At 38.0% G+C, this 22,638-nt stretch overlaps 1 protein-coding gene across 1 annotated transcript; it reads left to right on the top strand.

The window, feature by feature from the left end:
• Positions 1-8,137: 8,137 nt before the first annotated feature.
• On the top strand, positions 8,138-20,265 carry LOC310638807 (tetraspanin-18-like). Its single transcript, XM_083360165.1, has 6 exons — positions 8,138-8,323; positions 10,552-10,626; positions 12,642-12,740; positions 18,414-18,593; positions 19,475-19,558; positions 20,170-20,265. Exons 1-6 carry the CDS (start codon positions 8,162-8,164, stop codon positions 20,218-20,220), a joined length of 651 nt encoding a protein of 216 aa, XP_083216291.1. The 5' UTR covers positions 8,138-8,161; the 3' UTR covers positions 20,221-20,265.
• Positions 20,266-22,638: the final 2,373 nt, after the last annotated feature.

The raw sequence follows: 22,638 nt of genomic DNA on the forward strand, positions 1-22,638 counted from the left end.
AGAACTGGCCCACAAGTGTTGGCAGCTGTTCTGAGCCCTAGTTTGAACGTCAGAGCAACTGCCAGAATGGCTCCTAACATCTCAGGATTTGAGCAGTGGTGTTAGCAACTTCACTATAAACATAATGGTGACAACAACAGTGGTAGGAGGGTAAGGGGGCTGTAGCAAGAGAGAGAGAACCATGGAAAATCACAAGACAGACCTCTGAAGGCTATATTTGAATTGTGGGTAACCCCCAACAATAAATTCTCATAACATATTAATCCATGGTTAACCAGGGTTTATAATTCACCCAATTTTCCATTTTGTGAGGGCACACTGAACCACAGTATGTCTGCCATCAGTCTTGGTTTGACTGAAACAGAAATAATGTTTGTTAGAAAATGGCCTAAATGCCTGAAAATGATGCCCTGTTCAGTTAAGGTTAATGTTGTCATCCCAAATAACTTCTGAGATAGAACTGTGTTATGACTGAAACAGAAATAATGTTTGTTAGAAAATGGCCTAAATGCCTGAAAATGATGCCCTGTTCAGTTAAGGTTAATGTTGTCATCCCAAATAACTTCTGAGATAGAACTGCGTTATGATATCAAGAAGAATGAGATGGTGGGTGCTGTCTTTGTGGTTTCCTCAACCAAACCAATGCAGTGACACTCATCCCTTGTCTCCAGTCCATCTCCTTGATGACTATATTACAGTTTGTATCGGTTCTTTTGCTAATGAAATTGGCAAATTTTAGAGAAAAGAAAAATAGAACTTAGAATGTAGGAATCAACAGCCAGAAGTGCTATGTGCCAGAGGGGTGGATAAAGCAAATGTCTTTCCCTAGGCACTGTTGTATTTCCAAAAGCTTAATATTACCAGGCAGAACTTTTGACACAGACAAGATTTCTTTCTAGTCTGATTAGATGCATAATCCTTGCTTATCAAAAAAAGTGTTTTATTGTACTAATCTTACTGTTGTACTATGCTGGAACCAATATCTAACCAAAACATCACAAAACTAGATTCATTTCCTTACATTCTGCAGTTAAAAAGGCCACATGGGAAAAGAAAGATGCCTTTTGTAAAACATTTGCTTGCTTTCTACTAGCATACACAATGTAAAAACAATCAAGCATAGAATAAATGCAATAAGTAAAATTTTGAGTAAATTCTTACAAACTAAAATCCTCCACAGAACTGATGAGAGCTCTCTGCCAATCCACATAAATCAGTAGAGATCAGTGAACGCAGCACTTCTTTTCCAGTTCCCACCCTACCCCTTATAGCATAATTTGTTATATGCAATTACTGCTTATTCCTTGTGTAGTCTACATTCTGGTCTGGGCTTAGGGGAAGAATATTCTCATGCTTGCAACTTATATTTATCTTATTTTGGTGGATCAATCCTTTTCAGGTCTGAGAGACAGAATGCCACTGGGGTGAAGGGAGCAGCCACGGCAATAATAACGCAAGCAAATAAATAGAATTTTGTGGGGTATGGTATATCTTTTTCTTTTATTGTGACATGTTGGTAAACATGGTACTAATGATACAGCTTTTGACAACATACTAAGCTAAAATGTGGTTAGCTAAGTTCTGATTCAGTGTCATCTAAACACAGTGTTGATTTTTGTCAGATACCATTAAGTACAATTACTGTATACACTTAAGCTGCTTATCAAACAAATACCTAGTTACAAATGAATCAGAGATGTTTCTATTATAATCACCTAACAGTTCTCTCTACCTCCCCACACCCAATTAACACTGAATACATCTGCTCTTTCATATTTGAACATTTACATATCTAAAAGAACATATCACCTAAGTCTTAAGATGTACTGTACGATGATAATTTGTTAGCAATTTTTTTCTCACCTGTCTTATTTCCATTTAGGTTTTTTTTTTAAAAAAATTTAAATGAGAAAGAGAACAACAACTTCAAGCATACCTGCATTTCCAACAATTCCTCTGGATGCCACATGGACTCCAGAGGCATCAATAAGTAGGTTGCTGCAAGCTATGCTTTGTATGGTTTTGTAATTAACCACAGCCACCATGACCACCATTTTGAGAGAGAGTGCCCATAATCTGCTTTCAAAATTTCAGATAAGTCTCTGGATCTAAAAAGTTGGGGAACCTTAACTTTCCCCATAAGAGAATGTTGTAACAGGCCTATATCTGATTTTTTTTCTCCCTAATGATAACATTTTCTATTTTTCAATTGTTACATTTCCTTATACATACAGTATGTCCTTCAATAATTTTATATTTGAAGCTTCTTATTCCTTTTAAAAAAGAATTAGTCTTTTTCTATAAGTTTCCACTTCCAAGTAATTACATTTACCATTGTACTATTTAACTGCAACATAATTCAAGACAATCATAAACTTCAAAATCTTACCTTATACTGTTTTGAACCAGAAAACAAGCAAATATTCTGCAAAACTATTTTCCAGGATACTCCATTGTATGTATAGTATAAAAGAGTCTGCTTGCTGCATTCAGTAAAGTGGTTAACTTTTTTATAATAATTTTACTAAATGTTATATAAAGAATACTAACTAAAAATATAAAATAATAAGAGAAAGTGCAGGAAAGGAAAGAAAGTAAGAGAAAGAAAAGAAATATATAAGAACTGACTTCTCAGTTATATGCAATACAAACAATTTTTCTAACTTATAACCTTCTCTTAAAATAATAATAATAATAATAATAATAATAATAATAATAATAATAATAATAATAATAATAATAATAATAATAATAATAATAATTTTATTTATATACCGCCCTTCTCCCGAAGGACTCAGGGCGGTGAACAGGGCAAATGTATAAAATACAAAAATACAAAAGTTAAAAGGAATTAAACATAATGCCCAAGGTAAAAACAATAAATACAAATATTAAGAACAATAAAAAACCCAACCCATCCCCCATCAGGCCAAGCCGGCTTGTTCAAATAAATGCGTTTTCAGATCGCGTCGGAAGGAGCGACAAAAGATTTCTTCTTTCTGTAATCATATCATATCTACAAATCCTTAAAGTCTGGTCATTCAGTCCTGGTGAACAAAAGTCCATTAAGGGTTGGTAGAGATAACAACATACCTATTTTAACCTTGATCAAATAAACCATTTCACTTTTAACAATCTTGATCCTTAATCCCCTCAAATAATGTCCCAGAACTTGATTTATTTTCATTTTTTTTCTGTTTATTCTCACAAAACTCTTCAAAACATTAACAAGTCTCCTTTGTAAATTCAGTTTAGAAAAGTTAACTAGGTCACTCTTTTGGTTTGTTATTTGAGCATCCCGTTTAATTTTTAAGAGTTCATCTGGTTTCATTTGTGTAGCATCTTTTTTTCATATAATTGTTGTAGCCTGCCATTTTTAGATCCACTTTCAGACCAATCTTAGTTCTATGTGGTAAAACTTGCTCTTCTTCCATAATAACTTTTAAAAACAGCCTATCTATAATGAAAACTTCTGGGTCACAAATATCAATCAGTACTATCCATATTAGTAAGTCAAATTTAAATGTTCTTCTCCTTTAATTGTAACTTCACTTTCTTCTGGTTCCCTCTAGCGTCCAATTTTCAAAGTCCCATCCTATCATTTTTTAAAGAATTCAAAATAACAGTATTTTCCTATGGGGAGAATTCTTATAATGAATTTGAAAATTTTATTTCAGATGCATTAGGATCCTTGGTCCCTGTTTAACTTTCCAAAATCAATGTTCTAATGAACCTTTTATAGTTTATTAAAACTATTTTTAAAGTCCTTGCATTTAAAACTTCTTTTGCTAAGGATTGAAAGAAATTCACCCAATGCCCAATAAAATTTGTCATTTCAACAATTTCTAATAGCTGAAAAGCAGTTAATAAGCAATTTTTTAAAAATAGAAAAGGAAATATGCGAACTTGGGGTCTTTTTGAAGTCACCAAATATAATGAAGATGGCTTTCATTTGTCTCCCAGAGCTCCAAATGGATGGAAAGCAAGAAGCAACTGTCTGGAACACTTATGGGTAATTTCAAGTCCTCTCCTTGTCCAGAGAGGAATTACAAAGAAATTTTAACAGAGCCAGAAGTCCCCAGTAAATAAGTTAACTTTTAATGTACCTGTAATATGCTTTTAGAACTGCTGATCTTTATATCTCTGTGCCACTGTTAATATACAAGATTTGAAGCATACAATAAGTTTCTAAATTGCCTTTGCCCTACAATTACTAGGATTCTTCTGCAATTTTGAACTGTCAAAACATGTTAGATGTACAGTTTGCAGAAATGTCAGGTAGCATGTTCAATTTTCAGAATACCTAAATACCATCTAATTCACATAAATGTTAGCCAATTTTAAACAACCAAGCCAGTTTTAAACAATCTGAATGAATGTTCAGTTAAGAACACAGGTTCAGTCTGGGCAATTTACGAACAAGGTAAGACTAATATTACCAGTATTTAAGCCTGAATGATAATAACAGTAACTCATCACATAATTCCAAAATTATGGACATAGCTGTGAGGTTTTGAGGAGCTCATAAGATAAAACTAGAGAATCTATGACTCACTGGGTCATTGTTTCAAAGATATCTCCTTAACTGAATAAAAAAAAACAGAATGACCAGAGGAGGGCAAAAGAACAGTGGCAGTGATTTCTGGAAATGATAACATGATGGTGGCAGACCATGGCAAGGTGGTGGTCCAGCAGCAGGGCAGCACTAAGTGTGCCACAACTTAGCCAAATTTCAATTCCATCGGAGTCATAGATTTCAGATATTGGATGCATCTTTTAGTTAGCTCATTTGAAGGATACTGATTTAAAAATTATTGCCCTATGATACACCTTTTTGCCCAATTGAAGATTAGAAGCAAACAGACATGAGAATTTTAGTTGTGTATAGCAGCGTTTCCCAACCTTAGGAACTTGAAGATGCGTGGACTTCAACTCCCAGAATTCCCCAGCCAGCTATGCTGGCTGGGGAATTCTGGGAGTTGAAGTCCACGCATCTTCAAGTTCCTAAGGTTGGGAAACGCTGGTGTATAGAATGGAGAGAGAGAAAAAAAAGTAGAGGCAGGAGCAGTAACAACCTATTGAAATAAAGAAATGTTTAGTTTAAATTAGTTACATTTTTAGGGGCTTTTTATTGAAATGCATTTTTTTCTTTATAATAGAATATTTTAGTGTGACAAGTATTAGAGATTAAGTCATATGTGACCTTGGACAGCATTTAGAACAGGGACATCAGTTTTTAGAAGTCAAATCTTACATAGGCACTTGAAAGCAAGCCTCATTATATTCAATGGTGTTTCATCCAAGGTAAATCTACACTGTATCTCAGAACAGACAATGTGGTGTCTTCCGGGAGTTTTGAACTACAATTTTCATAATCTTTCATCATTAGCCATGTTAATTAAGACTGCCGGAGCTGAAGTCTAAAGTGACTGGAAGATAATCAGCACTGCATTAGCAGTGTTACAAAGTATCTAATTTAGGTTTGCTCATCTGTATTCAGATAAAGGATGAAAGATGAATAAGATAGAGCTAAGACAAACCCATATTGATCTCCCTCTCTTTTCTCTACAGAGATTGTAGCTTATTTCTGCTGAAATCCAGACAACTCATATTAGCCTTAAAATGGATACAGTACTTTGCATGAAATACCTGATGTTTTTCTTCTGTGTTCTGGTGTTTGTAAGTATTATAGGACTGTGCTTAAAATAAATCCCCCTTCAAACCTGGCCCATTGACATAAATGAGAACTGTTTAAGCCTTGTGCATCATCTCAGGTGGATGGTCAGTTATTTCATTTGCTAAAACCTGAAATGTTTCCTTATTGTGCAGCATTCCCCAATCTTTCAGGCTTTGGGGGAGGGGGGGGAGAGGGGATGGTTCTGCATGAGCAAATCGAGCTGTGAATACATGATCACCTTCTCCCCTTCTTCTGTGGCCTGGTTCTGAACGGGCTGAGGCCTGGAGGTTGGGGAGCCCTGTTACTGTGTATACAGTGAAAAAAACACAGGTATGCTTGTAAATTTTAAATTCTTCTGAAATAATGAAATCCAGGAAAATTCTGATAGATTGTACTTCAGCATAAGCATTGCCCTACGTGATTAGACCCCAGCCTATCTGATCCAGCAATTTGTTGTCATAGAGGCCAACCAACAAAAGAAGGAAGCCCCACTAATTTCCAAGCAGATTGTTGTGTATGCTGGGGACTGTCAATCACAGCAAGCCACTAGGACCAACAGGTGGCGCCAGTCAAGGCTCAGATTGGCTGGTCAGCATTCGGCGGGAATTCCAGATGTGGGGATTGGTTTTGGGAATGTACCTGGCTAGGTATTTAAGGGGGCTACGGATGGGCTCCATTGTCCTTTGTTCCTGCCTGCACACAATAAAGACTGTTGCTGTGAATCCTGTCTGTTTCTGTCCATGTGGTCCTGACAATATATAACACTGGCGACGAGGATGGGATACTTTGTTGCACTCTGAACGTTACAGAGTTAATTTCTTCACTGCGAACGATTGTCAAGGACTGAGGCAGCATGTCTAAGCTCGGAAACATCTGTGAATTCGATGTTCGTTACCCAAAAGAATGGGAAGCACACCTGGGCCAGGTGGAAGGCTATTTGCTGGTAAATCGCATCATTGAAGACCACATGAAAGCTGCAGCATTGTTGTGCATCAGCGGTCCAGACATCTATAAGATAGCTGTTGGATTGTGCACGCCAACTCAGGTCGCTGCTGTTTCCTACAATGACCTTACAGCCAAATTGAACAGACATTTTTTGCCCAAGCGGTCTGAGCTGTACTGGCGGGTACAGTTTTACCAAGGGAAACAGTTACCGGGCGAGTCGGCAACCGAATACATAGCTGCGGTACGTCAAGCCTCTCATTTGTATAAATTTTCTGATTTAGAAGACCGTGTGCGGGACCAGATCGTCGTCGGTCTGCGGGATGAACGGCTGCAGGAAAAGATAATGGCAAAAATGACCATGAGTCTTCAAGATGTAATAGATGATATAATGGCTCATGAGATTACCAGCAGGAAAAATGCTTCCAGACCCAGCAGCGGTTCTAGTGGGTCCGTTCACCACGAGAGTGCTGTGGACGGTGGAAGCGAAGACACCAGGGAGGATGGAGAGATCGATGTGATTCTTCAAAAATTGGAAAAGTCACAGTTTCGGCGCGGGAACAGCAGCGGAAAACAGATTTGCCCAATTCTTCCAAGATTCAGTTTCATAGTGTTATATCTAGTTCTAGAGTTTTAAGAAGGGGAAAATATTTACTATCTAACATTCTGTGGGTGTTTTCTATAGGAAATGCACATTGTGTTGACACTTCATTGAACCTTACCATTATTTCAAAATCTCTTTCCTTGTCAGTCACTGTTAGCTTTGATTCCATTAATTTCTATGAGTAGTTATGATTTTTGGCTCTAAGGTGCATCATTTTACATTTGCTCACATTAAACAATGTCCGCCCTTTGTTATTTCTTGTCATGTTATTTTCTGTTTTATGTGTGATTTTATATGTACAGGACAGGCCTAAGTAAATTCTCAAATCTTTAAAACAGCAATTCTCAATCTGGGTTCCGTAGATGAACATTGGTCTGCAAAAATTCACCAGGTGGTCTACCACAAATTCTATGAATTGACCAGCAATCTGCAGGAAGTTTGCCTGGGATTAGTTAGTCTCTTTAGACTTAAGAAAAACAGTTACCTGCTATACAATAGATAATTTCTGGGGGTTTTTTTCTGAAGAGCAATAGCTAGATGTGTTGAAACACCATCTACCTGGGCTGGGATCTACAGTTAATATTCTTCCAGTGCTGCCTCTTCCCTCTGAAATAGAACCCTTGCAGCTTTACATTGCCAAAGGATTTTCCACAGAATGCTGAAATGCGAGACTTGTAATATCTGTTAAAGGTGTGCTTTGGTGTTCAGATGGCAGCCTCATAGACCTCTCAGTAATCTTGACCAAAATTAGCATCCGACCACTCTTGCCTTATGAGCCAGTCTTCTTCCCCTTGGAACTGGATTCCTAAGAGAATACTATTCTTATCTAAGTTGAGCGCCACTAGAATTTTTAAAGAGTATTTACAGAGGACTTTATACATTGAATGATTATTCTGTGTATTTTTCAGATTGGGTCACTCTGCCTTATTACTGTGGCTATGTGGGCAATCATTGACCCTAAAAGAATTCTGGATATCCATCCCAACTATTTCTTAAAAATAGCAGCTTCTGTCATCCTCTTTGTGGGTCTACTGGTTTCATGGCTGAGCTATTTGGGCATATATGGAACTGTTACTGAAGACATACAGCTGTTGAAGAATGTAAGTAAATGGAGTTCACTGGTATTGAAAACTACATATTGATGCAAACATACAAAAGATTTGTAAGTTTGGAATTCATTTTATAACTTTGAAACATTACATGCACTGACTAAGAATAATGCAGTCTGATAGTTGTTAGAGCTGTGGTTTAAACCTGTATATTTCTTCTAGATGCAGCATAAATTATTATGAGAAAAACATTTTTCTATTATTGTTATTAATAGATATCTCCTGATTAAGTTCATACATGACATCCAGTTCTAACATTTTGTATGGAAGCATTAGCATTAGATCCTCCCATGCTATTTAGCATATCGGGCAGCAAAGAATCTCTAGAATATTTGTTCTTGTGCGAGTACTGCAGCATCACCATTAGTGGGAGAAAGTGGCAAGAAGGTGACAAGCAACAGGGAGAAAGCAGAACTACCCAACTTGTTTTTTGCATTCATATTTACACAAATGGAAAAAACAGTCCAACCTCTCAAAAACACTACTGTAAAAAACATAAGAAAAACAAGTTAAGATAGGCAAGAAAATGGTAAGTGAGCACCTCTCCACCCTAGACAAGTATCAAATCACCAGGACCAGATGGACTACACCCCAAGATTCCGAAGAAACTGGCAGATGTGATCTCAGAACCACTGCACTACATCTTTCAAAGATCCTGGAGCACTACCAGACAACTGGAAGAGAGCTGAAATAGTTCCCATCTTCAAAAAAGGAAAAAAAATGGATCCAGGAAACTACAGACCTATCAGCCTGACTTCAATACCTGGGAAGATCTTGGAAAAGATAATCAAGCAATGAATCATTGAACGCTTAGAGGCAAAAAAAGTCATTACCAAAAGCCCACATGGGTTTGTCAAAAACAGATCATGCCAGACAAATCTTATTGCATTCTTTGATCAGGTGACAAAATTAGTGGGCCAGAGGAATGCTGTGGATATAGTTTACTCGGACTTCAGTAAGGCATTTGATAAAGTAGACCGCAACCTACTACTTGATAAGATAGAAAAATGTGGGGTAGACAGCATCACCACCAGATGGATTCATAGCTGGCTGACCAGCCATACTCAGCATGTGGTCCTCAATGGAACTGCATCTACATGGAAGGAAGTGTGTAGTGGAGTGCCCCAGGGCTCTTTTCTGGGCCCAGTGCTTTTCAACATCATCAATGATTTGGATGAGGGGATAGATGGGGAACTCATCAGATATGCAGACAACACCAAGCTGGCAGGAATAACCAATACTCCAGAAGATAAGCTTAAGATACAGAAGGATCTTGATAGACTTGAACATTGGACACTATCTAACAAAATGAAATTCAATGGTGAAAAAAATAAGGTTGTACATTTAGGCAAGAAAAACCAAATGCACAGGATAGTATAGGTGGTACCTTGCTCAATAGTAGCAACTGTGAAATCAAGATCATGTGAAGTGTTAATACCACTTTACAATGTCTTGGTAAGGCCACACTTAGAATACTGCATCCAGTTTTGGTCACCACAATGTAAAAAAAGATGTTGAGACTCTAGAAAGAGTACAGAGAACAACAACAAAGATGATTAGGGGACTGGAGGCTAAAACATATAGGGAACGGTTGCTGGAATTGGGTATGTCTAGTTTAATGAAGAGAAGGATGAGGGGTGACATGATAGCAGTGTTCCAATATCTCAGGGGTTACCACAGGAAGAGGGAGTCAAACTATTCTCCAAAGCAACTGAAGGCAGGACAAGAAGCAATGGATGGAAACTAACCAAAGAGAGAAGCAACCTAGAACTAAGGAGAAATTTCCTGACAGAACAATTAACCAGTGGAACAACCTGCCTCCAGAAGCTGTGAATGCTGCAACACTGGAGGTTTTTAAGAAGAGACTGGACAACCATTTGTCTGAAATGGTATAGGGTTTCCTGCCTGAGCAGGGGATTGGACTACTAGACCTCCAAGGTCCCTTCCAATCATCATCATCATCATCATCATCATCATCATCATCATCATCATCCCATGTGATGTTTAGAGTCTTTAAGTCTTCCATGAACATTCTTCAACATGTATTTTAAGGTAGTCCTCCTGGTTGTTTGGCATCAGGGCGGTGAGGGGGGGGTCCATCTCATTGTCATCTTGGGGATTTGATTGTTCTCCATGTGGAGAAGATAATCTGCAAACTGGAGTCTTGTGTATGTATGGAAGAGATGGGCATAATTTTGCATGTTATTTTCACTTTACAGTTCGTCATACTGGTCCTGGTGATCTCCATTTTGAAGCTTCTGATTATTATACTCCTTTATTTCTTTGCAGCAAAGGTAATAATGAGTCATGGATTAGAGCATGTGTCTGAAATTTTTCATCTTTGTCGCTTCCTTTGTTATCCTAAAGCAGCTTTTCTATTGCTTTTAGAATTCTTTTTCTTCATACAAATATAGGTGAAACTTGAAAAATTAGAATATCGTGCAAAAGTTCATTTATTTCAGTAATGCAACTTAAAAGGGGAAATTAATATATGAGATAGACTCATTGCATGCAAAGCAAGATAGTTCAAGCCGTGATTTGTCATAATTGTGATGATTATGGCGTACAGCTCATGAAAACCCCAAATCCACAATCTCAGAAAATTAGAATATTACATGCAATCAATAAAACAATGAGTGTACATAGAACAATATCGGACCTCTGAAAAGTATAAGCATGCATATGTACTCAGTACTTGGTTTGGGCCCCTTTTGCAGCAATTACTGCCTCAATGCGGCCTGGCATGGAAGCTATCGTCTGTGGCACTGCTGAGGTGTTATGGAAGACCAGGATGCTTCAATAGCGGCCTTCAGCTCTTCTGCATTGTTCGGTCTCATGTCTCTCAACTTTCTCGGCAATGCCCCATAGATTCTCTATGGGGTTCAGGTCAGGCGAGTTTGCTGGCCAATCAAGCACAGTAATCCCACGGTCATTGAACCAGGTTTTGGTGCTTTTGGCAGTGTGGGCAGGTGCCAAGTCCTGCTGGAAAATGAAGTCAGCATCCCCATAAAGCTCATCTGTGGAAGGACGCATGAAGTGCTCCAAAATCTCCTGGTAGACAGCTGTGTTGACCCTGGACTTAATGAAGCACAGTGGACCAACACCAGCAGATGACATGGCTCCCCAAATCAACTCTGACTGTGGAAACTTCATACTGGACTTCAAGCATCTTGCAGTGCGTGCCTCTCCATTCTTCCTCCAGACTCTGGGTCCTTGGTTTCCAAATGAATGCAAAAGTTGGTCTCATCAGAAAAGAGGACTTTGGACCACTGAGCAACAGACCAGGTCTGTTTTTCTTTAGCCCAGGTAAGACGCTTCTGACGTTGTTTGTTGTTCAGGAGCGGCTTGACCAGAGGAATACGACATTTGAAGCCCATGTCCAGGATCCGTCTGTGTGTGGTGGCTCTTGATGCACTGACTCCAGCCTCAGTCCACTCCTTGTGAAAATCCCCAACACTTTTGAATGGCCTTTTCCTGACAATCCTCTCCAGGCTGCGGTCATCCCTGCTGCTTGTGCACCTTTTTCTTCCACACTTCCCTTCCACATAACTTTCTATTAATGTGCTTTGATACAGCACTTTGGGAACATCCAACTTCTTTTGCAATTACCTTTTGAGGCTTTCCCTCCTTATGGAGGGTGTCAATGATGGTTTTCTGCACAACTGTCAGGTCAGCAGTCTTCCCCATGATTGTGATTCTTACTGAACCAGACTGAGAGACCATTTAAAGGCTCAGGAACCCTTTGCAGGTGTTATGGCTTAATTAGCTGATTAGAGTGGGACACTTTGAGCCTAGAATATTGCACCTTTTCACAATATTCTAATTTTCTGAGATTGCAGATTTGGGGTTTTCATGAGCTGTAAGCCATAATCATCACAATTATGACAAATCACGGCTTGAACTATCTTGCTTTGCACGTAATGAGTCTATCTCATATATTAGTTTCCTCTTTTTAAGTTGCATTACTGAAATAAATGAACTTTTGCACGATATTTTAATTTTTCAAGTTTCACCTGTATCAGCTTTTTCTATGTAGACATATCTTTGAATCAATAGAATCAAACTTGCTAGAGAGGATCATATAGAAATAGATTGCTTATAGAATTTGTCATACACTGGCCTTGTGGATGAATTTTGAGAAAAAATGCACCTTCTTTGGTTTTCTATGTATAACAACTGGTAAAAGAATATTTTAAAAATATGATTGTTGAGATAAAACTTCACATGCTTTGACATCCCTACCATGTCTAGCATAACCACTTGAGGCTTTGTGCTTGGTAGCAAGATAAATTCTACACTTTTTTTTCAGATCCGTGACACATACCTTGTAAATCAGCTGGCCCAGAAGTATGAGGGAGACAATGGCACAAATGTATACTCTAAAGCTTTAAATGGCTTCATGATCATGGTAATGCAAGATGAGCAATAGTTTTATCTTAAGGTCATGAGATTTTTTTAGTTATGAACATTAAGAGTAAATGGTATATAACCACAACATGTAAAATCAATGTACTACATAAATAATTATATAAAAGTCTTGTATCCAATGCAATATGTTATCTCGAAAGCCTTAAAATATCATTGAAAGAGGAATTAATATAAATGTTATGACTCAGTTTGAACTCTTCATGTCATTAAATTTCTTTTATATCTAATTCACCTCCTGCGGCTAGACTTCCCCCTTGCCACCCCCCACCGTGGGTGCACGGTGCCAGTCAGATGGTACCGCCCTAGGCGCCTAATGGACCCTGATAAGTTCCAGGCAGCGCTTAGGGACTCGCATGCACCCCCTGCTCACAGCTCGGCGGAAGCCTTAGTGGAAGCCTGGGAAAAGGCAGCCACGGAGGCTCTGGACCGAGTTGTACCCTTGCGGCCTCTGACCCGGCGCAGATCCCAGCGAGCCCCATGGTTCACCGAGGAGCTCCGGGAGATGAAGCGTCGGAGACGGGGCCTAGAGAGCCGTTGGAGGTCCAGTCGATCCGAATCCGACCGATTGCGACTAAGAATCCTCACCAGGTCTTATCTCGCTGCGATAAGGGTGGCAAAATCCAACTACTTTTCCACCCTCATCGCGTCCGCAGATAATCGCCCAGCTGCCTTGTTCAGGGTGACTCGCTCCCTATTAAACCAAGAGGTGAGGGAGGAACCCTTGCAGGGTCGAGCCGAGGAATTTGGTCAATATCTGCTGGATAAAATCGCTCGGATTCGAACTGGTCTGGACTCCAACTGGGCTGAGATGGAAGAACAAGACATGGACAGTCTTGTCGACGTCATCTGGGAAGAATTTGATCCTGTAACTCCTAAGGAAGTGGACAGGATTATGAGAAGGTTAAGCTCCTCCACATGCTTACTGGACCCGTGCCCTTCCTGGCTGGCCTATGCAGCTCGAGAGGTGACACGAGGCTGGTTCCTAGCGGTCATCTCTGCTTCTCTGAGTGAGGGTCACTTCCCCACCGCCTTGAAGGAGGCGGTGGTGAGACCTCTCCTCAAGAAGCCCACCTTGGACCCATCCTCTTTGAATAACTTTCGTCCAGTCTCCAATCTTCGCTTCCTTGCGAAGGTTGTTGAGAGCGTGGTGGCGCACCAACTTCCTCAGATCCTGGATGAAGCGGTTTATCTAGACCCGTACCAATCGGGTTTCAGGCCGGGCTACAGCACGGAGACGGCATTGGTCGCTCTGATGAATGATCTCTGGAGAGCCCGGGACAGGGGCCATTCCTCTGTCCTAGTCTTATTAGACCTCTCGGCGGCTTTCGATACCATCGACCATGGTATCTTGCTGCGACGCCTCAGGGGACTGGGAGTGGGAGGCACGGTTCTGCGTTGGTTCTCCTCCTTTCTCCAGGGTCGCTCGCAGTCGGTGCTGACAGGGGGACAGAGGTCGACCCCGAGGCCTCTCGCTTGCGGAGTCCCTCAGGGGTCGGTCCTCTCGCCTCTCCTGTTCAACATCTACATGAAACCGCTGGGTGAGATCATTCGCAGTTTTGGAGTAGGGTACCATCAGTATGCTGATGACACCCAGCTTTTTATCTCAACTCCAAACAATATCAGTGATGCCCTAGACGTGATGTCCCGCTGCCTGAAAGCGGTCCGGGAATGGATGGGGAGAAACAGGCTTCAACTGAACCCGGACAAGACTGAATGGCTGTACGTACCGGGAAGCCAGGAGATTCAGAACGTCCCACTGCTTAACATTGGGGACAAGTTACTTCCCCCTGTTGATAGGGCCCGCAACCTGGGTGTCCTCCTAGACTCGCAGCTCTCCCTGGAAGACCACATTGGAGCTGTGACCAAGGGGGCCTTCTCCCGGGTTCGACTAATTCGCCAACTACGGCCTTATCTGGACCTGGATTCCTTACGTACAGTCACCCATGCCCTTGTGACATCTCGCCTAGACTATTGTAACGCTCTCTACATGGGGCTGCCCTTGAGATCCACTCGGAAGCTTCAACTGGTGCAAAGTGCGGCGGCACGGACACTCTTGGGAGCCTCCCGATACTCCCATATCACACCTCTCCTCCGTGCGCTGCACTGGCTTCCGGCTGCCTTCCGTGTGAAGTTCAAGGTGCTAACGATGACTTACAAAGCCCTACATGGCATGGGTCCGGACTACCTTCGGGAGCACCTTCTGCCGATGTCAGCACCCCACCGTCCTGTGCGCTCCCACAGAGAGGGCCTCCTCAGGGTGCCACCGCTCAAGGAATGTCGGCTGGTGGCCCCCAGGGGGAGGGCATTCTCAGTGGGTGCGCCAGCCCTCTGGAACACCTTACCAACAGAAATCCGGATGGCCCCTGACCTCCGTACCTTCCGTCGCGACTTAAAAACTTTCCTGTTTCAGCAGGCTGGCCTGGCATGATAGCGTTAATTGGGGTCCCAGTTTGTGTTCATTAGTGTTTCTTATTATCTTTATTGTTCGATCTGTATACCTTCCTTCCTCTGTACACCGCCCCGAGTCCCTCGGGAGAAGGGCGGTTTATAAAAACTAATAAATAAATAAATAAATAAATAAATTCAGAAAATGGCCAAGTATTGGTTATTAAAGTACACTTCCTTAACTAGATAAACTGAAATTTTTATATACTATTTTGAAAGAGATGTAAACAAATTGATGCATGTTATCATTTAGTTGAACATTTTTGAGGAAACTGGAAAGATTATACAAGGGTTTTTAATCATTAATATTACTGTAGCTTTAAATCTATTTTCCAAGAACATACAAATGGGCAACACAATAAGTTACATCTTTTTTGTTGTTAGGTCTCAGCTCAGGTATAACAACAAAATAATGAAAAGCTAAAGTCATTCTTTGGATCCATGGTACTTGAAATTATAATATGTAATAATGGATTAAAAATTACTGTAGCACAAAATAATCTTAAAGAATCCTTTAATTGATTTTTAAAACAGGAGATTTAACTCACATTTATTCTCTATTTTTAAGTTGTATCAACAAAAACTTAACAGGTCACCTCTATTTATAGAAATATATTTTGGATAGAAATACTTAATATATTTTAAAATATTGCTATCTTTAAAATTATATTTGTGTGACTACATGTAGGCTGGGCTAGGGGCTCCAACAGATCCCAGGAACAATATCTGACTTCTCTGTCCAGAAGAAGGTAGTGCTAGATAGTATGATAATATACAGAACCTTAAACTCCCAGGCCTCTGGTTGGGGAACAGAGATAGAGGAGGACACATATCACCCATAGGTGTTTGTGTGTGTGTGTGTGTGTGTGTGTGTGTGTGTGCATGCACACACACACGCGCACACACACACACATGTATGCATTTCTATATATATTTGCCTTGCTGTGTAATATATAATATATATTGAAGCCATTCTTTCTTAAATTTAGTTTAGAAAAACTAAAAGATGCCTACAGAGATAGTTGTTTTTCCCCCTTCTTCCTCTCCCACCTCAGAGTAGAAAAATTGCTTAAAGAAGGAGGGGGGGGCTCTTTTATAGCTGTTACTACCACAAAGGTTGGAGAAATTTTGATTAAATTTTGAATAGTTGTACAGATTTTAAATGGGAGCAAGTGATCCTTCACTTACTTTACCTATAAACCATTTAGGACTTTGACTTGTTTCTTAAACATAGTGATAGCCAATAAAATTAGAATATTAATTGCTAGATGGTGCACACAATGCATAAAATGGGAGTTATAACTTGTTCTTAATAAGCATTCCTAAGGAAAAGCTTCAGTCACTAGTCTTTATCACAATATAGGCTTAATCATTCTAATTACAAATATAAAACTAGTCCAGCATCCTTAAGTACAATTACTTCTATATCTTGTTTCTTATAAGAATCAATTGATACAGAAAGAACAGAAAGAAGGATCTCCAAAGATGTATCTGTTCTAAGAAAGAAAACTAGTAAATAATGCAAACTTAAGAAAATTACCATTTCTAAATACTTTATGACCATTTACTATTACTACAGGACATTTTTACGAAATGATCAGAACATGATACTATTTATTGACAGCCTAATGCCAATACTTTTGAATTCTTGTAAACACATATTAGCAAAATAAAATAAATAATCCCAGGAACTATAAAGAGAAATGGTTGCAAAAACTCTTAGAAATTCAGATAGCAAAAAGAATCCCAAAGAAATTAGCTTAATTAAATAACGTTAGGGGACTATTTTAAGAAGTGCTTTATTGCGTGTCTGGAAAAAGTATTATTATAAGTTAAATTATAAAATACCAATTTGGGGGATTCCTGGACACGCGATAGAGGGCGTATCTATGGGTGTGAGTTTGGATATGATTTCTTATAAGGAATTACTTAGATTGGTAGGGAATGATTGGCAATTAAAGTAGTTAGGTGAGTTAAAACAAGAAAATATTGTACAGTCCTGGTTCCAGTATACTCAATTGCAAGCTAGGTGGAAGTTAGATCAGAAGGTTGGCATTACATTAACGGATGAAAATTTGGTAAAACAGATTAAAGATCAAAATCGAGCGCATATAAAGAGAATTTATAATGCTTTAATAGAATTGGATTTGGAAATGGAATTAGTTAAAGATTGTATGGTAAAGTGGGCTCAAAATATTCAAGAACCAATCCCATTGGATATATGGGAGGTAATTTGGGTTAGAAATGTAAAATTTACCCAGGCCCAAAATTTAAGAGAAAACTTTTATAAAATGTTTTATAGATGGCATTTGGATCCTAAAAAGTTGTCTTGTATGTACCCTAATTTACAGGCCAAATGTTGGAGATGTGGCAATTTGGATGCTACTTATTTTCATATGTGGTGGACTTGTAGAAATATAAAAGCTTTTTGGATTAAAATTTGGTGGAACATTCAAAAGATTTTTAAGAAAAAGATAAAGTTTACTCCACAACTATTTTTATTGGGTGTTATTACAGATTGTGATACTAAAGAAACTAATTTGATGTTGAACTTGATAACAGCTGCAAGGTTATTGGTAGGGCAATATTGGAAGAAGGATAGTTTGCCTACTATAGAAGAATGGACGTTTAAAGTGTCAAATTTAGCAGAAATGGCTAAAATTTCTGCTTATCTGAAGGATCATTCACAAGAAAGATACATTTCGGTCTGGAGAAGATGGATAGATTATATTCAGAATAAATATGGGACTAAAAAGTTCCATCTAGCCTATGAATAAATTTTAGATTGTTATTATTACTACTAGTAGTAATTACTAGTATTCCACTAGTAGTAGTGGAATTTTTATTAATTTTAATTATATGGTATTATTATTAGTAGTATTGTTTAATAACTTGGATATTAATTTGTTTATATTTTTATTATTATTATGTCTACTTTTATTTTGTTTGTATTTATGTTAAAGGAGAGTTAAAGCGCATTATGAACTTGGTTATCTATATAGTTGGTTAATGTTAATTAGATTATGATTATTATATTTGTAACCCTGTACTCAGCTCTGGGAAGTGGGGGAGGGAGAGGGGTGTGGTTTTGGGTGGGTTGGTTTTGGGGATTATATTGTACCTTTTATAAAACTTTTTAATAAAAAAAATAAAAAAAATAACTTTAGGGGATTAAGATTTTATTGCTACACTTTTGTTCTTTTTTTAGTTTCAGTGTTGTGGAATTTTAGGACCTGGAGATTTTAAAAATGCTGAATTGTTCAGAGAAAAACAGCCACAAGACTTATGGCCACGTGCTTGTTGTACTCGAGCCAAGCCCCCTGCACCTGAGGAGATTCTGGATGTGAAGTTCTGTCAGGAAGGAACAGTTGGATATGTCAATAATTTGGTAAGGATGTTTGCTCAACTGCATGCTATTTAATCATAGTAATCCTCAGACAGAGAGTTATACAGAGTAATTTACTGATAACAGTTAAATAGGACCTTTATTGATATAATTGCTCTCCTGCTTTGGACTCTGATAATGTAAGTAATTAGCATTTGCATTTTTAAAATTATCATACACTTGTCTGCAAACAGAGAAAGTTGAATCTCTTAGAAAGTTAACATCTTATTCATCACTACTGACTCAAAGGCACACACAACAATTATTAAGAGAGCCAATTCTGTCTAATGGTTAAGAAGCTGGTTTAAGACTGGCATAATCAAAGTTCTAGATCCCACCTTAAACACAGAAACTAGCTTGGTGACCTTGGGCCAATCATTTTCTCTCAACCCTAGAAGACAATGACAAACCACTTCTGATGAGTTGCCAAGAAGACTTCATGGACTTATCCATGTAATCGCCAGGATTTAGTCAAAATTAACTTTAAAACCCCACCTCCCTAAAAGGAGTTTATGATATCACTGAAGTATCTTTGAAGGTCTATTTTAGTTGTGTGTACCAGCTTTCCAACTTAACAATTGCTTTTCAGCATAAATAAATAAATTCAGTTTGAAATTACCAGTATCAAATCTCAGATAATCCAACTAGGGTACTTAAGTTGGGTCCTACTTTTGTTTTAAAGGAATTATCAGGACACGCAGAGAATGGGAAACCGTTCCTCTGCTAATCAGATATATAATATAAGATATATAATATAGCATAATATACATAATATAAGCCCTTCTACAAGTCAACATCTTAAGAAAGATTCATGCTGTGTATTTGGGTTACTTTTGTTAAAGTTGATGGAGAAATTTGCATAATGATTCTTTTATTTATTGCAGGGCTGCTTCCGTACAATTTCATATTTCTTTTATTGGTACACATGGACTTTTGTGGGCTGTTGTTTAGGAGTATTAGCTGCTGAGGTAGGCAAGCATGAGTCTATATGTGAAGGAAGCTCATATTTTCTTTAGGCCCTCTCCTTTAGATTCAATAATATGGTTCACTTAATTTGATTTAATGTGTTAGTCTTTCCAGAAAGTCATGACTTGGTACAAACCATTGTTAACTTAAATTATAGCTTCAGGTGATCAACATTTGATGTACTGTATTGGTTTTTTATTTGCTTTATACATCTTGTGAAGATTCTCCAAAAAAGATGGAGGATACATTTATTGATTAAATAAGTTTTACTTTGGGTTTCAATCATGACCACAGAAAATTACTTCCCTTGATATATCAAAATCTCTTAGGGGAATAAAGATGTAATAAAGCAACATATAGCCGACTCTACATAAAATAGAGGAATCTTTGCAAGTATCCAAAAGAAAGAATGGGACTACACAAAAAATAATGGGGAGGGGAGCTAGGTTATTCCTAAATATTCTGATTTCTTGTTTCTTTTTTATTACATCAGGCAAAATTTCCTTCTGGAAAGAGGAAATTTGCTTCTTAAATTGATGTCATGTTCTAATTAAATAAAAACCTGAGACAGTTGGAAGTTGAACTAATATATCTATCTTGATATTTATTTCAGATATTTGTTATGGCAACTGCATGGTACCTGCATCGTGAATTAAATGATTGATCTAGCTTGCTAATTCAGGAGAAAATTAAACATACAATATTGGGTAATTTTATTGGTATCTCATGTTTCAGTTCAAAAGAAAAGATAAAAGCTGTCTCTTTCAGATACTCCATAATTTGAAGGGTTCAGCTGGGGAATCATGGGTACAAGGGACCTGTAGCCCTAGTATTTCTGTGCGGGTCCTAGTTGGAACACCAGTGTCATCTACTCTGGTCCTGCCTCTATTTTTTTTCACCTCAGTGCTTCTTTGCCAGTATGAGAAGAGAAATGCCTCTTGCTTTCAAAAGCCCCCTTTTTAAATACATGTTGACTCACCGGAATAAATTTTATGAGACAGACTCAAAGTAAGTTGAGTTCTTATGAAGTATTTCAGCCCTGCTTTAAATGCCTTGATTTGGTATTTTAATATTTCTCATTTTAGATCATCACTGTAAATGTTTTATCTGCCTTGCTATGTTTGCAGGCATTTCAGTGGGCATTAAACAGATGCTAGGTGCAAAAATGAAAAAAATGGTGACAAGAATTCAGAAAACTACCTGTACAGCTGGTTGGTGAAAGAAAGGGTTGTTATTCTGAGGAAAATAGGAGGAATGTGTGTTAGATATGTTCGCTGCCTTGAGTTACTTGTCCAAATATTACAGGTGAAATATATATTTAAATAAAATAATAAAATAAATTTACAGGAGAAGTTAAATTAATGACAAAGTGGAAATTTTAGAAAGTAAAATAGAAGTAATAAATAGATGGGAAAGGTTTTTTAACATTGTGGCATTACAGGGACTGGGAAAAAATGATTGAGATTTACAGCAGTTCTAGAGGATCCTGGAGAAGACACCAGAGGAAAGATTGTTCAGTCTTCAACCGTTTTTGGAATGGGATGATGTGAAAAGGAAACTTGATAAAAGCATACGGAATCAACATGCAGTTTGCAAAGTTAAGAAATATACCAAGGGATATTCATGTGCACTTTGTCAGGAAGAAGAGTTGAGATCATATTTTGCAGCAGTATTTTATTACCAGATTGAAGATTAATAATGCAGATGTGATAGTAGTTAAATAAATTCTGATCAGAATACTGTATAAAGAGGTTTTATTTTTTACTGACAAACTCAAATAGAAAAAAGTATAATTTTGATCTTTCAACTTTCACCCATTTCATGGTTTTCAGTTGCATTTGTGCATCCAGATTTGATGCTGAAAAGCTGAGTTACAATGCAGATGCAACACCTCTTGGCAATTCATAAAAGTGGTCACAACTGTTTCCAGGGTTTGCTGCTGCAAAAGCCTCCCAGAAATAGCCATATGAGCCGGGAAAAGTTATAGCTGCTTTAGTAACTTGATGACAAGAAGTCCTTTGAGCTCTGAAGCAATTGTTTGGGATCGAGTCCAATGTTAAAAGCATTGTACAATCCTACTTTCTTGTCCAAACTCTTCAGTTTTAGATATATTCTGTAATTCAGATTCAAATATACGGTACCCTATTCCTTTCTCTAATCTCTTTGAAATATTATTTCTTATTCCTCTCCTTCACTCTGCATAATATTACTTATGCAAAAGGGGATATATGATCACTATAAATGTACAATCCAAACTGCGAGTTACACTATCATATAACTATTTCCAGGGTGTTCTTCTCCATTAGAGATCCTAATTTTCAGTACTCTGCAAAAGCTGCATTACAAATGTTAATACAAGCAGCATAGTTTACATTGTTGTGACCTTAATTTTATTTTAGGACACTTCTATTTGCATGTTAATTGCCTATATGGGAAGTCACTGGCCACGCTAAGAATTTTCCAGTTATGCAAAAGCAAGAGCAAAACAACGTGCTTCTAAGATTCTGACAAGGTGAATGTCACCTTTTTCCAGTAGATTAGAAAGTTTTGGTTTATATTAACTTGGCAAAAAAATAAAAAACAGAATAGACAGTATAAATTAACCAAGGGTGGTTCCATAGTAAACTCATATTAGTTGGATTAGTTACATTTTATAATAAGTTATACTTTAAGAAAACTAACATGTACCATGTTACATTAGGTTATCATGTAACATAATTGTATAAATATTTTGTTATATTTTGATTCAAATATGCCTGAGAACAGAGTATAGAGAACAAAAAAGGAATCCAGAATTAAAATTCAGAATATATGTTAAAATGGCAATCAATTTAGTGTATAATGATTTCCTGTAAATCTTCCAAGTTTTTAAAAATATGGATTCATCTATCCACGAGGATTTTGCAATTCTTACGAAGAGATCAAAACTGTTGTTAAATGTGTTTGTGTTTGTTTAAAGAAAATTAGGAAAGCTGAATAAAATGGAGAGCTGAAAGTGCTGAATAGAATAGCTAGAACTTAAGGTTGGGTCATCAGTTGACTCAGCTGTAAAGACCTACACTACCGCTTCACTTTGAACTTG

The sequence above is a fragment of the Vipera ursinii genome (assembly GCF_947247035.1).
Source record: "Vipera ursinii genome assembly, chromosome: 3".
Lineage (NCBI taxonomy): Eukaryota > Metazoa > Chordata > Lepidosauria > Squamata > Viperidae > Vipera > Vipera ursinii.